General features: G+C 44.8%; 2 protein-coding genes across 2 annotated transcripts in view; one reads left to right on the top strand and one right to left on the bottom strand.

The window, feature by feature from the left end:
* Positions 1-2,156, bottom strand: part of T265_15400 (hypothetical protein) — a gene marked incomplete at both ends in the record, with an annotated part of 8,791 nt that extends 6,635 nt beyond the window's left edge. Inside the window, 2 exons of the mRNA XM_009177915.1 lie at positions 1,889-2,045; positions 2,103-2,156. Coding sequence (XP_009176179.1) covers positions 1,889-2,045; positions 2,103-2,156 — 211 coding nt within the window. The remainder of the gene's footprint in view (positions 1-1,888; positions 2,046-2,102) is intronic.
* The window catches only part of T265_11294 (hypothetical protein), a gene marked incomplete at both ends in the record, with an annotated part of 43,852 nt that extends 34,599 nt beyond the window's left edge, over positions 1-9,253 (top strand). Inside the window, one exon of the mRNA XM_009177914.1 lies at positions 9,037-9,253. Coding sequence (XP_009176178.1) covers positions 9,037-9,253 — 217 coding nt within the window. The remainder of the gene's footprint in view (positions 1-9,036) is intronic.
* Between the last annotated feature and the right edge of the window lie 6,961 nt (positions 9,254-16,214).

The raw sequence follows: 16,214 nt of genomic DNA, 5'->3' as shown, positions 1-16,214 counted from the left end.
ACCTCGAGACCTTCAAACATTCGCTTGACGAATACATAAGATCTCACCCAACTTCCCTCATCAACATTTGAGATGCAGATTACAAACAATAGAACATATATGTCATATCATTCCGTTTATCTGTATACATACACACACACCAATATCCTTTGGTCATTGTAAAGCAAAATGCTTTTTAGACCAATATAACCTTGATTTACCTTGATTTACCAGTTTCGCCCTGTTTGGGGCTCATCGTGCGCAAGTGAGTGGATTCGGCACGAAGGAATATTGTTTAAGGAGCACCACTCGGCAACTTGGAGCGTGGAATGTCAGCATCCTGCTGGATAAGGATAGTAGTGAAATGATGTAACAAAGGACAGCACCTGTTGTCGAAGCACGGCATTGTATTGACGTTTTGGCGTTGGGTGAGACAATACTGGTAGAACAGGACTGTCATTATGAAGCTGGGTCCGGCTACATTCTCTAGACAGTAGTCTCGAAGGTCATTCAATGGGATTACGGATTCGGATCTGCGGTAGCCGGAAACACACTCGAATCAAGCTATATCATTCCAAGAATGATGACTATTCGAAATCAACTCACAAAAGACACGTTTGTGTGTTGTTGCCACAATGTTTCATTCTGAAGTGGAACAAGACGAGTTTCGCACCAAGCTGCAGGACGTCATTTAGTCAATACTCGCCAGTAATGCTTGAGCTGTATTCAGTATTCATAAAGCTGGAAGAAGATACTAGATATCACAAATGAGAGATTCAGCTGAAATGCAAATGGAGATCCTATAGGTCTTTGGAATCGGTTCACAGACAATGGCCAGCGTCTTTAGTACAAATGCGCAGCCGCTGTGTTAGTCACGTGATTTAATCCCGAAAAAAAACCACGTGGTCCCAATTGAAGATTACACACAGACATCTCATTGACTGTTACTTTGCCATCTGACAAGGAGACCTCGACAAAATCATCCTTGCCAAAGTAGTATGTGATACTGAGTGAACTATAGACGATTTTTCAGTGCGCGTCACCTTGATAAAACTACGATGAGATTGACTATAGAAAAACAGAAAAACTCTGCAAGTGCGACGGAAGTTCAGAGTTTTTCTGAGAAACTGTCAGAACGAACTCTACGAGGTCGAGGAAACGAACGGTGGATTGTAATGCTAATACGTGCGTGAAGCTGTGCTAAAGGACTAGTTCGATAATAAGACACTATAATGTAGTCCATGGTCGCTTAGGAGGGTGCAGCTTTCGGCAGAAAACTGAGTACTACCGCCAAAGAACAATTCAAAAACGAAGGGGGCATTCTTATGAGCATTCTTACGTGAGCAGACGTACGACCAGTCCAGAGCCCATAAAAATCAAAATATAGTTTTGTGAAAGACTCATTTTTCCACGCCGCTTGACCTCCTATCCAGTCATTGTACTAAGTACTGGTAACGTACGGAAAAGGAACATACGGAGGATCACCCAACGTTCCAAGGACTTCAAACATCAATTTTATAGAGATTTCTCCCTGTAAACGAAGCCAACCCGTTTACGGACTACCTTGCGAACTGTCCAAAACTGGAACATAATTGCAGCGTGGTGGGTGACCCTATTCACGGGAGCGGGAGGCAGACAATGCCGTGTCCTGTAAGTAGGACACAAGCGTAGAGAACAGACTATCGATTAGTGGGTTTGTAACCCGCAGCAGGAACGCACGAACGCAGCAGACATCGGCTTCTGACCTGACCATGGATCATGAGTCAGCGTGTTGGATCAGCCTGTGAACGCCAGCACCCGTGTGCACTGCGTGAGTAACTGTGATGTGTGTGGAAGGGGAAGTGGGAACAGGAACAAATACTACAAAAACACTTATTTGTAAACCAATCTGTTTTTGCGGGAGACTCACCTGAAACCCAGCTGAATCTGTCGTTTATGATGAACAGAACATGAGATAGGCCTTTGTGCAGCACATTCAGTTGAAGAATACCATACACGAGCGATTCAATTGAGTTTTCCGTGAAAACCAAATTGATTTGCAAATGAGTGTACTTGTCGAAATCAGTCTAATTTGGGTTCAAGTAGACGGTTCAAGGTCGACGGAACTCGGGGACTTCGCCTACCTGATAACCTCCAAGACGAAACCGATCGCGGGCTGTCAAAGATTCTTCAGCAGCCTGTTTTGATCAGAAAGCTTTAGCCGGATTCCCATACACACCCAAGATGTAGATGACACCGTCGTAGTGAAACGAAACCAAATCATGGAGTTTTTTTTTAACTATCTGAATTAACTGAATCCACACATCAAATTTAGTATGGAGATGGAGTCAACTTCGGGTACAGTGGCCTTTTTTAAACTGCATGGCACAACGTCAGGGAAATACTAAACACCACAGTCTACTAAAAGCCAACGGACACTGGGGCAATTTTCAACCACTCGTCCGCCGCTGTGTTCTGAATCGCAGTCCCAAGCATAACCAAGCATCACCGTGTGAACAGAAGCGAGGGTGTGGAACTGGTCAGCGTATGGAAAGCGGTCTTACATTAGCCGAGTTGACACGTGACTGTGTGTGGTTGTCAATTCACTAGCAGAAACAGGGGGGTTGGAAATCTCAACCCTACCAAAGTTCACGTAATCCCTCTTACACGACTATCGTAGCACTAGCTTATCCACACAGACGGACGGAAAGTGCAAACAAAGTTCAAGAGGGTTCATCACATGAACCGAACCAGAAGAACTAGAACTTAGGCTGAACCCAAATCCATGTAGGTTTCCCCATCGGCCTAACAATGGGTCACCTACCCTAACACACAGAACTCCCCGGTCGACACCTAACAGAGATGTAGTTTAACTTAGCCGATTGGTTCGCCTTCCGCCTTAAATCTCGACCAACCTCGTAACCAAATCGCTCGGTCTGACGAAGCTTTTGTGTCAAAAGCGAAACGATATCTACACAGTCTGAAGACGTCTTACTGCATAATTTTCCGCTGCCTCAAACCTGTCAAACTAGGTGACCTGTTCACTTGGCCTGATGAAAACTTTGTATCAAGAGCGAAACGGTGCCCAAATGACAAAAGACCGATTGTTCACCGAGCCCTTCTGAAACGATGATTTCCTGATGGGTTACAAACTTTTCCCAATTGATTGAAAGGAACAAACATGAATTAGTCGGAAAGAGAACGGAACGTTGTGAAATCCGCTTAACCTGGATTGCTGGCAAGATCCTGTAGACTCAGGTGAACGCTGACAGTTTGATTGAGGTTGTTTAAGAGGAATTGTGGATTTCGGAGGGATGAAGCATCGGCAACTTAGTCTTCTCAGAGAGGCAAATACAAGAGCAACACCACGAACGCAGTCAATCTTTGTTCGTTGAATTCACAAAGTCCTTGATTCGGGAAAAGGAGGCCCACTATAGGAGGGTAGCTGGTCCAAACAGATCTGTCACGTCATCACATCAATAAGACAAACGCGGAGGCTCTTCTAAATTCAGATGATGGTGTAGCTAATAAGTCTAGTCTGGATGGATTTCAATTAAAAACACTTTCAAGCCAAAAGAATGTGTAATAACTCGAAGGTTCGTATCTCCAGTTGTATCAACGACTTTATCATAGCCATCATCATCACTACTATCTTTAGCACACCATGATGATTTGCTGCCGTACAAACATAATTTATCTGAAAGTCGTATTGTCAAGAAAAGAATTAAAGTAGAGATGGGAATGTGGCCCGAAGAGGCCACGACCTACAGCCATACAGCAAATCAGCCCGTACTACAGCCTGATATGCGCGTCCTCTGGGATCAAGGAGTGCGCAACTTTGTCGCCATAGATGTCTCAAGTTAGCAGAAGCAAACCGGCAACAACCACATCTGTCACACTGTGGTCGGAATCCATACACATTCCAAGACAAATGAGACGCTCCACTAACTCAAGTTCCTTTTCTTGGATTAGGTGGCCTGCTCAGTGACTCTATGCACTTTGTGGGTACAAGGCGTATTCTAGAGGACAGGATGACCATAGTCAATTCACTCAAAAACAACTGCGCCTTCTGCTTTTCGAAGATCACCAACACCTGTTTGAATAACAGAGTTTCGGAGAACTAATGTCCGTCATACTGAATACGGAAAAAGAGAATTCGCATACTTGTCGCACACCAATTTGTGTGCCAAGGTTTTGGAGAGTATACTCTAACCGTATACTGTAACATGACTGCAAGCCAAACTTTTGAGGCATTCCTTGCTGAGTAAGCATGTGAAAGAGAACAGACTGGTCAAGTGGGTCCAGTGTGCCTTGGAAATCCAGGAATACCAAAATTGTGGGTCAATGCAACTGCTACCACCCCAAGATCCTGCTTACTGCCCTCGAGTGAGTGCTTCACGGGCCACCATGAACCGACAAGTAACTCCACGCGTCTCGTTACGGCTGGGATCAAGCTGCTCCCTCTGTGAGTACCGTACCCACTGCGGGCGCTTTTTGAAACGGGCAGTTCGACCGATTCTCCCAAGTTACCTGGGACACTGTCCTTTTCCCAGATGAATGTAGATATATCAGGCAGGTCTGAAGCAATCACCATCTGATATTGGGTGCAAAATCGCGGCGTATCATGTAATCGCACTGTAGACAGTGCGAGCACAGTAGCGACGGATGAACAATGCAGCGGTATCGTATCGAAATCCTTATCGATTTCATCTGTAGTGTCCGCATACATTGGTCAGACAGGTGGACAGACTCAAGTTCTTGAGAAGACGAAAATACACGGATTCAGGAGCTTCTTAATCCATATCCAACTGCACTGGTTGGGCCACGCACGGTATCGGACGGCTGTAGGGGCATTTGAGGACTCCTCTGTGAGACCGACGAAGACTGGAACTACGATATATGGGTGAACTTCATATGATTTCAAGCGACACTATTTTCATTTTAGACCATGATACAACCTGACACTGTGCCAACAAACTAGAGAAAGGTTATATATGTAGATGTTTCATATTTCGATGCTCACCGGGTCCCCGTAGCTGAGAGTAAACGAGTCATTCTTAAGCGACTCCCAACGAGCCTACCGACACCAATATACTCGGTTCATAACAGGTCTCCCTGCTGCACATTTACCACTATTTGTACATGTTAGCGGAAGTGGTTCGTCCTGGCAGATATGGTCGTACCGTATTGCACGACGGAGGTAGTAGTAGCAAATCAACCCTAGATAAACCGTTTGTGTTGTGAGAATGCACAGGCCTCCAGTGATCCAACCATTGTTGACAGGCGAATCCTTATCAGATGCTGTAAAACTAATAATCCTTTGAAATGTACTCATTTGTACATCAGTTTGGTTTTGTCGAGAGACCCGACTGAATTTCTGTCGTTTACCGTAGTCTCAGCAACCCTGTGAGTAATGTTCCTCCAGAATAATAACCACATGCTTCTGATTGTGACCGTGCTTCTCTTATCTTCTGGTGATGTCAGATTGATGCGCTTAGATTTTACCTTGCCCCCAAGTCACCAGTGGTACCATTGGACTGGTATGTGTCAAGTCACGTCAAACTAGTACGTGTGAATCAGCCAATACGTTCGCGAACAACCGGTCGGATAGGAATATCGGTCCCCATCCAGCTGCAATATCACATCATCAATCAACATAACCAGTATGCATCATCAAACTGGCCAAAATCGAGCCACGCGCTGTGAGATGTGTGGCCATCTAATTGAGAGTGGTTTGGCTGTTCGAATGCAAACGAAGCGATTAACCACTGAAATAGGAAGGTTGATGTAACTCTGTGACGGAGACACACTCAGCTTTTTTACAGTACCACAGCAGCCTAGCTTGTTGCTTTCTTGTTTGTTTTTCATCTACAAACACGAAATTGGATCTTGTCTATCGACCCAACCAGTGTTCACACTTTTGATCAAGTATGATCAACAAGTGCAGTTCACTTTCACCACAAGGGCACCGTCTCTTTAGAAAGAAGCCAGTTCCTCATAAACAAAGATTGGTAATCTATTGAATCAATTTTTTTTCACAGAATTCGGTCACTAGGCTTAGCTGCAGAAACTGAGTTGGCCTGGAAACAACCTTTCCATGTGCCGGCCTTAAATAAACACATCAAAACTTTGGTCACCCATTGTACTTGGTTTGCGGTTCAGTGTGGTGACTGCACATCCCCGCTGCTATCCACGTTGCTTACGGTCTCCTTAAGGGACATTTCTGATTTGGTTCTTATCCCGGCAAAAATTATTAGGAATCCACGTATCGTAGGGCCAGAAATATTGATTCAGAGCAGCGAGCAAATAGTCTTAAGACGTCACTTTCAACCCCAAGGAAGTCAGACTGGTGTAAGCACAGACATGTCAATAGTAAGCTGTGGTTATTGGGCTCAAAGCGTCTCGAAGGCTGTTGGTTGATGTAGCCCGATCAAATCAATGGAGTTTTAATTGAATGACTTACTGCAGAAAGGGCCTATCATACTGTTAGCAAGCATTCGAAGCGGGGAAATCTTTTCCCGTAGTGAGTATCCAGTGCTAAAGCTAAAATTGACTTATCATATAGCAAAAGCGCTCCCCTCTCGACATAATTAACCACTCATGGTCTATACTATTCGTAAGTCGGGCTTCATGTTCTCCAGACAAAAACGCCATAGCTCTACACTAAATTGCTCAAAACACCGAAAACATCTAGTATTGCTAACATGAAACACGGGGCGCTCGCTTCTCCCATCGGTGTTGCAACACAGACACAAACTAAAGAACAATGCTTTTGTGTATTTGGTGCTGTGACTTTCAACTATAACAGTAATTTGGATGCTTCATCCCGAACAGTTTCTGCATTGAATGAGCCACTCGATACAGTTAGATTTACTCGAGAAATTTGTCTGTTGCTGATAGCCGAGACAATTCAGTGGTTAGGGCGTGAATTTACTGACCGGAATTTCCGTGGTTCGAACCCGACTTCTGCCTCACTACTTCCCTTGTCTAGGCTTGGGCAAACTGGCAGTAACCCAGCCCTCGTGCTTTCTTCGGGTGGCATGGAAGCTGGGCACCGAGAGTTTATACATATTTGATTATTTTTCATTTGTCACTATTTTTATTATTTATTATTTATTTATATTTTATTATATCATTGGAACAATTTACCGAGGGAGAAGGTAGAGAATGCCCTTTCTTTCTCTTTTGCTTGGTCGCACAGTCTTGAAGCGTCTGACAACACCGTGGGATATAGACTGGCCTAAAGACCGATCTCCCTGTTTCTCTTATTTTGGATAACTTCTGTGTGCATGCTGTGATCGGAGCATTCTCTACGTGCAAGTCCGCGTTCGCGGTCACGACTGCTTGTTCCACTGACTAGATCACAAAGATTTAACAGTATCAAGGAGATACAGAAGTGTTTTTTGAGTGCATCAAGGTACGACTGATGAGACGGACTTCGATGCAACCGTTTATCACCAACCGAAACAAGTAACCGGTTCAGGAAAGGAGTCTACTTTTCAGGTGTTGGTCTGGTCACACGCTGGATACCCAACATGGCGGAAGATTTTCGGAAACCCAAGGGGATCCGAAAGAAGAGTGTGCCTACCTGAATGGCTTAGTGACCGAAGCAAGGAAACCGGTCAAAACAATGGGTGCATTTCTGAAGGATGCTCATGGTGAATAAACCGGATCAGTAGGGCTGAATTACGTTGAATGGTTTTCCGATGACTGCGCTGGCTTGGTCACATGCTCCATATGCCAGTTGACCTACTCCCTCGAAAGGCACTTTTCGTGAGGAGTGGAAACGAAGCAATGACCAGACAGCGAAGTATAAAACCATTATCAGCAAATTCAAATGCACTAGTCATTTCCGCGTCACCGGATGGGCACCAGAGGCGGTACACATAAAGGGTTAGAGACATTGTCAGACGTGACCCAGTGGCGCCCTAAATCGCTCTCGTGCATCAAAGCTACTTCCTTAAATGCATAGCTTCCCTCCCGACCTCCGAAGAAAAGTCCACTGACACCACTGTATTTAGGCATCACTTACGTTAGCAATTGCCTCCAGTACGTAGCTATCCACCGCATCTCCCCAAATCACTGGCGAACGGAACTGTTGCAGTTACAACTATTGTACGACAAGTACGCGGTTTTTAAAGCTGATGATAATGATGATCAATAGTCATCATTGACAGCGTGACATCAGTGTTCAGCAATCGCGCTTCGGTGCCGAACAGACATGTCTAGGTGCTGATATTGATGATAGAGAATAGATGAATAGAGCTGTCCAACTTCCACAGATCTCCAATACCACTTGATGGAGAGCTAGTACCCGGAACTGCTCAAGTGAGGGCCAACAAGTTTATGATAAAGACTTGGGAATATCCCAAGGTCATCTGCAACTCACTGAAACGTTGAAGGTGCTGAGAACGTTCTTCTTCATGTGACTGTAGGATCGGTCAATTAGTTCTGCCATCGAATTCCCTAACTATACCCTGGAAGCATTCCACTGACTTTCATGGTTATACTGTTGTTTTTGAAGGGATAAAACGTATTGAACCAGGCACGTTTATTTACACCTCAGTAATTCACTCCTTAAAGACAGACACCTAAGCACAACGGAGGTCTTTGTAAATCTTAATTCAGAGTAAAATGCGGACGCATGGTTAGCTAGCATCTCACCAGTATCTCACAGTATGGCTCAAGCGCACCCACTTGTCCTCTTCTCATTGGCTAAATGTTGTCAACGTCTTTGGATGCGAACATATGAAAGGTTCCTAAAAGCAAGAATACCAATGGTCCATCTGTGCGACATTTGTGCTATGAAAAAACTTACACTTCAAACAAGACTAATTTCACGTGCTTTTTTTTCAGCACACAACGTAGTTGTTGATGGACAGGGTGGTAACCGACCTCAGATTACAGCCCTCTACGGATAACAAGGACACGTGATCAATCAATCAATCAATCTGACCCAAGCACTCCATGCCCAGTCACCCGACATGACCTAAGTACGACTCATTGCTCGAATAAAAGCTCACAAACAAGTACAAATGCTAGTCCCTTAATTTGCTTCATTTTTATCCTGTGTTACAGGTATGCGACAGACAAGATGGTACAAAATGACTTCATTTTGATCTCACTTCATTTGTCCCAACCGATCCAGGGGTCACAGTGCTTTAAAATTTACGTAGAGGACTCCTCTAGTACAACACGGAATTCAGATAATTTGACACCCGGTCACTGCGGGGCTGTTACAGGAAAATCCTCTGACCACTTTTCCAGGAAATTCCCCAAGACCACTCCGGCGTAGCAAACTGAGGATGACTAGTGAAAATGTTGAACGCCTGTGACTGCCTCATATTGAAGATTGAAACGAAGGTCGTCCACTGTGGCCAGATAGCTTATCAACTACTGTCTTACCATAGTAAAGCACACATAGACTTGATTGTATGGCGAAATTCGGGAAAGCCCCGGGAACGCACCTTTCATGCGGTCTGGGAAAACACGTGAGCAACTTTCCTAGAGTTACCTAAGCACACCTCAAACCAAAAGCACTACCACTCGGGCTGAATCTTAAAATCCAGTCCGAGGACATTGTCATAAAAGTATATTTTGAACCCACCTTTGAACTGAACCCCAATTCCTTTGAGAACGACAACTGGCTTAAAGCCAAACTAACTGATCTCGGTGTGTTCCTCCGACCTAGTCACTCTCTACTAATGCCCCTGTTATATAAATTGCAAAATTTTTAGGTGATCACCCAAAGTTTCATCCGGATCTGATTAGTTTATCCGCCCCTATTCTGAAGGGCCACATTTACCATGCGCCAAATATGTCATTTTCAATGCACCAGTTGTAAGCAAATTGAAAGTAACTCCACGAGAAGACCTCTGGGACTGAAAGTTGAGCAATCCATTCACCGACCAACCGTATATAAGCGAAAACAGGGCAAAATATTGGTAGCTTGGGTGAGCTTATTGGTTGTTGATGTGTTTGCCGAGCTTGGTAAACGCTTCGTGAACATACGAGGAGACATCATCAGCACGCAGTTGGGCGATGATGTCTCCTCCTATGTTGACAAAACGTTTGCAAGTCAATGGCGAAGCTCGGCGAACAGATCAACAACTAGGCGACATTTTACTCATAATAAAAGATGACAAACTGGCTAAACAATTGTACAGTTTCTTTCGCAACCCACCAAAAATGCTACTTTATTTTCAGGTCCGAAGTGAAAAATAAAGCACCTTTTTTGGCGCCTTGGTCACGAGGATTAGTGGTAGCACTGTCTCAATCCACCTACACTAGACGACCAAATTCAATGAGTTTCTGGCACACACAGCAAGCGCGATATGCCTCATTCTATACTTTAGCTCGTAGGGGAAAACTGATTTGCACTCGAGAGAAACTCGCTGAGGAGTTAGAATTACTCAAAACTTTGCGGCTGCAGCTACCCTGACTGTTTCATTGAAAATCTCACACAGCACCACAGAAGCCTGGCGACTCCCCACGATGGTGACCATACCGTCAAATTGAAGGGACCCAACGCCGAACATATACAGTAATGCAACCGAATATTGGGTATACATCAAAGTTATGTCAATGCCACCGATCAAAACGCGCGTCAATTTTAGCAACCAATTATTGGGCTTGCCAATTCACCTGCAGCTGCGGTGATGCATACACCGGCGGAACAGACTAGAGGCTTGATACGTGATCAAAGGAGTACCCACCTAAGTGACTTCTTGTAATGCCAGCTGACCCCAGATTGACTGTCAGAGCCAAAAGTCACCAGGCTTGCGCCCAAGACACGACATAGTTGAACTTTGCCCTACATTCAGGGTCATGGAAGGGAACGGTTAGCCGAACAGATGGAAGTTGCTTGAAGCAATATTGATTAGTCGATTCAAGCCTGTACTCTGCGCCCACGAAGAGATGAGCGTTGCTTGACTTCCACGGTTTATCGATTGGTCACGTTCCGCTTTAGTTTCACACAAACGATGGCCGTTATTCGCTTCAAGCTTTAGTCCGTTTTACGTGGCGGGCTCATACGAACTGAACATATCCAGCAAGAATATCGTCCCACCTGTTCTGATCAAGCTGTTCCAGGGAGCATAACTCTTCCAACTATCCAGAAATGGTTTCACTTTGGACTCACGCAACTGAGCAACATAAAATCCCCCGTCTTTGCGAAGCCGCCTGACTGACCATTCATCAAACCAGTATGTACCGACTGAGCACTACAAAGGTTTTAGAACGTGAACTGACTCCTGACTAGTTGCACCTGTTTTTTGGTATACTGTTCTGCCTGCTACACCACGTATGACCGGTGATTTCTATCCCAAATTGCTTGTTTGCAATATAGTGACAAACTACCTGAAAACACGACCCTCCAGGTGACTTATGATGTCTGAGTTTCAGGGATCGACGATGTTCATTTTGTGCCTCTCTCAGAGGGTACTAATATCGTCCACTTGGGAGCGACAGGTTTGTCAACAAGGAGAGTAACTAGCTGTTCGCCATCGAGTTTTCCGCCAGCTGTCCCGTTTGTCAAAATCTCAACTCAAGTTCGCGTGTGCTTAACACCCAGATAGCTGTCATGGAATTATCGCGCAGAACGTCGGACGTCTTTGTGAACGGTAGTGGATTCGTCGGCAGCAGATTTGGAGTTGGTGTGAGTGGAGTGTGGTGGTCTCAGTTAGGTCATTGGTAAGGTCCTCGTGCCGCAACCAAAATACACACATTAGTGCGTACAGGTTAATTCGACAGACTGGAATTCGAAGGTTCGTTGACAAGATCAGCGGGAATGAAAACTGGCCGGAAACAATCAAAGCGGTAGGATGCTATTGCATATGAATTTGAACTACGATCCGTGTTCCGGAAATCGCGAAGAACTGAGTGAGCACTCATCTGTAGTGTGGGAGAAGTTAGGCTTTTATATTTGTCCTTGCAAGCCGAGAACGCGTCTTATTTGGTCAAAATAATTTTTTTCACATTTCACAACTTGGGCATCACAGACCAGCCTTGTCTATAAGCCAGCACCCATCCAACAAACGAACCGACTGCAAGAAGCATGTTTTGTTAAAAGACGCCTCAAAGAACAGATGAACCTGGGAAGAGGCGATGTCAGAAAAGCAGTCTTTTATTTTGGGTCCATCTCTGAACCGGTTCTCGGATTGCAAACTTTGCCATATATACAAATGTGTTCTCTCCTGAGTGATGTGCGTTTCCAAAAGCATTTTGAGTTCGCCTGTTCAGACGTGAAAATTCAGATGCGCCCATCGTGCGCTGGAGTGGTGGTTACACGATCGCCTCGCATGTCAGATTTCTGGGGTTAAAATCCCGGCACGGCCATTGGATATGCAATGCTGATGAGCTCTAATGAGAGCGAAACTCGAGTCCAGTGCTTCCCTTTGGTGTGGACTCACCGGAATAATTACGCCAGATTAGGAACACGACCGTTCAAACGAGAGTGGTATGACTATGAACAAAATATTTTGAGTTCATAGCAGCGACCAGTGGTTGCTAGGGCAACATAAGTGATCGTGGCAGGTGTGCACACGCAACCTGGATTGGCGACCGACGAGGCACAGCGCCGCCATTCGACAATATCATCCATCTTGTATTTCAAATCCAACCTGATCTGGATTCAAATTTCAACATATCCGACGTTGAATTATTCAGAGAAGAGTACTCACTCTCATAGAAAGAGCAAATGTTACGGTTTAGATGCTGATCAACCATTTCGTGATGAAAAACATCGGTGCATTTATGACACCCCCGGACAGTGGTTCGTTTTCATCATCCGTGAAAGGGGTGACGTTATTCAAATTCAGAGATGTAGATAACAAAGACGACTAAAAATGCGAGAATCTATGCGATAATTAGAAATTCGAAGGAGTTTGACAAGCCGTGGATAAAGTCCCAGGGATCTGCCCAGCCAATGCGTGCAGTGACGATACCTCGTCGCATGGTCACGAGACGACTCCAAGGCGATTGCCAAGCTCGGCGCACAGACCAACCGCCAATATTTACACATAGTGCCACAGCAATGTGACTCCAAGTGTTCTAACGATTTGGTCTACTTGGCATCATCAGCTTTAGAAGAGTGGTCAACATCGATGGGGCCTTACGCGTCTCAGAGGTTCGGACGCAGACTACTGGTCGGGAAAGGTTGGAATCAGTCCCCGGAATGGATCTGAACCCGGCCCTCGTACTTCCCTCGAGTGGCAAGCAAGCTACGGTCTAAAGGGTTGGAAAAGCTGATAACTCACGGAGTACCATTCCGCTTCGAGTTCTAGTCAATGAATGTTATTTGGTGTGAACATGACGCAACTTGTACCCAATCCTCACCCCGGCACTTGATAACCCCCGGGAAAAACAGACAAAATAAAAAAAATATCGAAACTGCCTTTTCTTAATTGCAGGCTTTTCTTTACGGTAAGTAGTCATAATATATACGCTAAAATTAAAAAAAAATATTTTACAGACCAGACCCAGACGCAATTCGGTTGCGCATGCTGGTAGTTGAGATGAAAGATGGATAAACTCTGAAGTAAGTCATAAGCAGTGGCGACAAGGATAGGTCAGGTATCTGTAAGTTGATAAGGGTGCACTCACACAACACTATTTACAGACCCACAAAATATGTGCAGTACTAGTTAGCAATGCAAGTTACTCTGAGGTCCAGATAATTGTAGTCAAACTGGAGGGGAACAGTTCAACGTCACTTGTGTGCACATGTGCGGCAACTCGTTGCTGGCCATAAACTGTGATGTGATCTATCACCAAATCTGAACAAATAGGTTTGATCAAAAATGCACCAAAGGCCACAAGCCACACTGGAATTCGATGAAAGAAAACTAGAGGTGGGATAACAGTATTTTGTTTCTTTTTTGTTGTTTGGACGGGAGGATGGCAGCCTAAAAGTGACTTTATTAAAATACTGGTAATGAGCTATTGCTGTTCGCATCCGCACCCATGAAAAATGCGACAAAATACCTGATAGCCTCTTCTTTAAGCTCTGTAGTAGTTTTTGTGCAAAAGAGCATGTTTTTTTTTGGAGCAGCCAGAAGGTAGGAAAACTAATTAACACTGGTTTACAGAACAGTGCTGTGGTCGAAGAAGTACACTGTTCCAAGCATCACTGCACAGCGAAAAGAAAACAATATGAAGGTTGTTCCGACCACTAAGCGAGAAAGGAACAACTTCAACTTTGGGATCCGAATGTGTTGTGTTTCATAAGCTCGTAAACGGCGTCTCGAGTGCACGGCGAAACACTGGTGGATTCGGAACACCAGCCAACGAGTGGTCAGCTGAGAGATCTGGGAAATAAAACCACTGGACGTTTCAAAATCCATGACGATACAAGATGAATTCCAGTGCCTCGCACAATGAACTGACGCAGACGCGGAGGATCAGGAAGGAAGGTGATGTTGTCTGAGATGCCCTTCACATAAGGATCGACAATGCAGAAGCCACTCGAGTAGATCACCGGGATGAGTTCGAAAAAGTCAACTATTTCATTGGTGCATAATTCAGATGAAACGTTCCTTGAGTGGGAGATGTAGAGAGAAAAGACAACGAACCATAAGTTACAGCAACACCCCAGCAAAACACTACATTCCACAACATTGCTAAGATGAAATAAATCTTGAAAAGCACGAAGCATATAAAAACGCATCGGAATCTGGTTTGTTGATGGTTCACGGGCGACCATATGTGATCACAAGGTCGATTAGAAATCAGTGGCCAACCATCAGCAGTCAAGAAAAAGTGCGGGCTGTGTATTCATTCCAGCCACCAGATGTTGCCCATGAATGAACTGTGGATTACAAAGAGACAGGCGCGCACCCAAGGCAACATCCTGGAGCGCTGAAATATCGATTCAATCATGACCTGAGGCAAATTGTGCGGAGCTGGATGTGGATAGGAAAGCATTGGAGGCGACAACCCGGGTACAGGAACAGGACTGCATACGGCACCGAGCAACATCCAACGGTGACTCTAACCATCGATATAACTTGTTTATGGATCCTCATCGATAGGAGAAGCGGTTGCGAGACTGAGTATGCTGGTGGTGGCCTTTATGTTTGACGGTAACTTCCTCTCGCCATGCGACCGGCAGAGCAGGTGACCGTCATAGGGTTCGTAGGCCATTCGGTAGTAATGAGTACTTACCACGAGTCCATGTTGTTGTGACAGGAGTGGCACTCACCACCCATGTAGAATTTTGCAGAAGATCCGGTTACAAATCGAGGATCTGTTATGCACTGGAGGCACCATCCACAGTCATATCAACCCATGAGCAACGGCCGTCACCGCGAGGGTGCGTGGGAGGTACGACGAAAATCAAATCATCGTCTAAGTATTTCTGTCTAGGGGAAATCAGTCAGCTAGGTTAGGCACTTCCAACCAAGAAGGGAAGGTTTTTTCTTTTCCTAAGTTAGAGTGCCAGAAAATGGCAAAATGACCAAAAGATCTAGGAAGCTGAGCAGAAAACAAAACGTTTAGGGATGAACCATTGGAAAATTTCAAGCGAACAAAGAGGTTTTTTACTCCGAAGAAATTAGCATCATTTAACTTGAACTGCAATAAAAGAAAACAAGCAAAGCAGTGAATATCAAAGTGGTAACTAAATCCTATGTTCATACTAAAACTACACAAAAAGACCAGAAGTGCAGGACGTTAGAAGACATTTCCCCTCTAGATTTCAGGTTGAATAACGTTTACGTGGTTCAGTCTATATATTAAAACCGACTAAGACTGTCCTAAAAAGAATAGGGATCAAGCCCGAAACACTGAGAAATTTCCATGTTTCGAATATTACTAGCAGAACAGACACAGTTAGTAATCATCGCCCAAGCAGAGGTCCATTTGACGTCGAGGCCGGCTATAGTGAATGGAAATTGCTGGACGTAAATCCGCACAGACCATATGTACCGTTGCCGCATGATTGTCCGACAAATGACCGGCGCACACCAAACAGGTAGCGACATTACGACGAACTTGGGTAGGCAAATAAGACAAAACGATAATGCCAATCTGCTGATATAGGTAACCACAATGAATAACATCACTGACGAGTCCATCAATAAGCTTGATAATTATGCACTGGCAAACCCAGACTGGTGTTTACCTCTTCCGACAAAACTGCTACTTGTCAGCAAAAATTCGACGGACTATCGAATCACACGTTTTAAAACGAAATAACCGACACTAACAGCGCACCCCTTGGTTTGGAGCTACTGCATCAGGTATCACATCCTCTGGTA

The sequence above is a fragment of the Opisthorchis viverrini genome (assembly GCF_000715545.1).
Source record: "Opisthorchis viverrini unplaced genomic scaffold opera_v5_485, whole genome shotgun sequence".
In the NCBI taxonomy this organism is placed as follows: domain Eukaryota; kingdom Metazoa; phylum Platyhelminthes; class Trematoda; order Opisthorchiida; family Opisthorchiidae; genus Opisthorchis; species Opisthorchis viverrini.
This window is presented reverse-complemented; position numbering and strand designations above follow the sequence as displayed.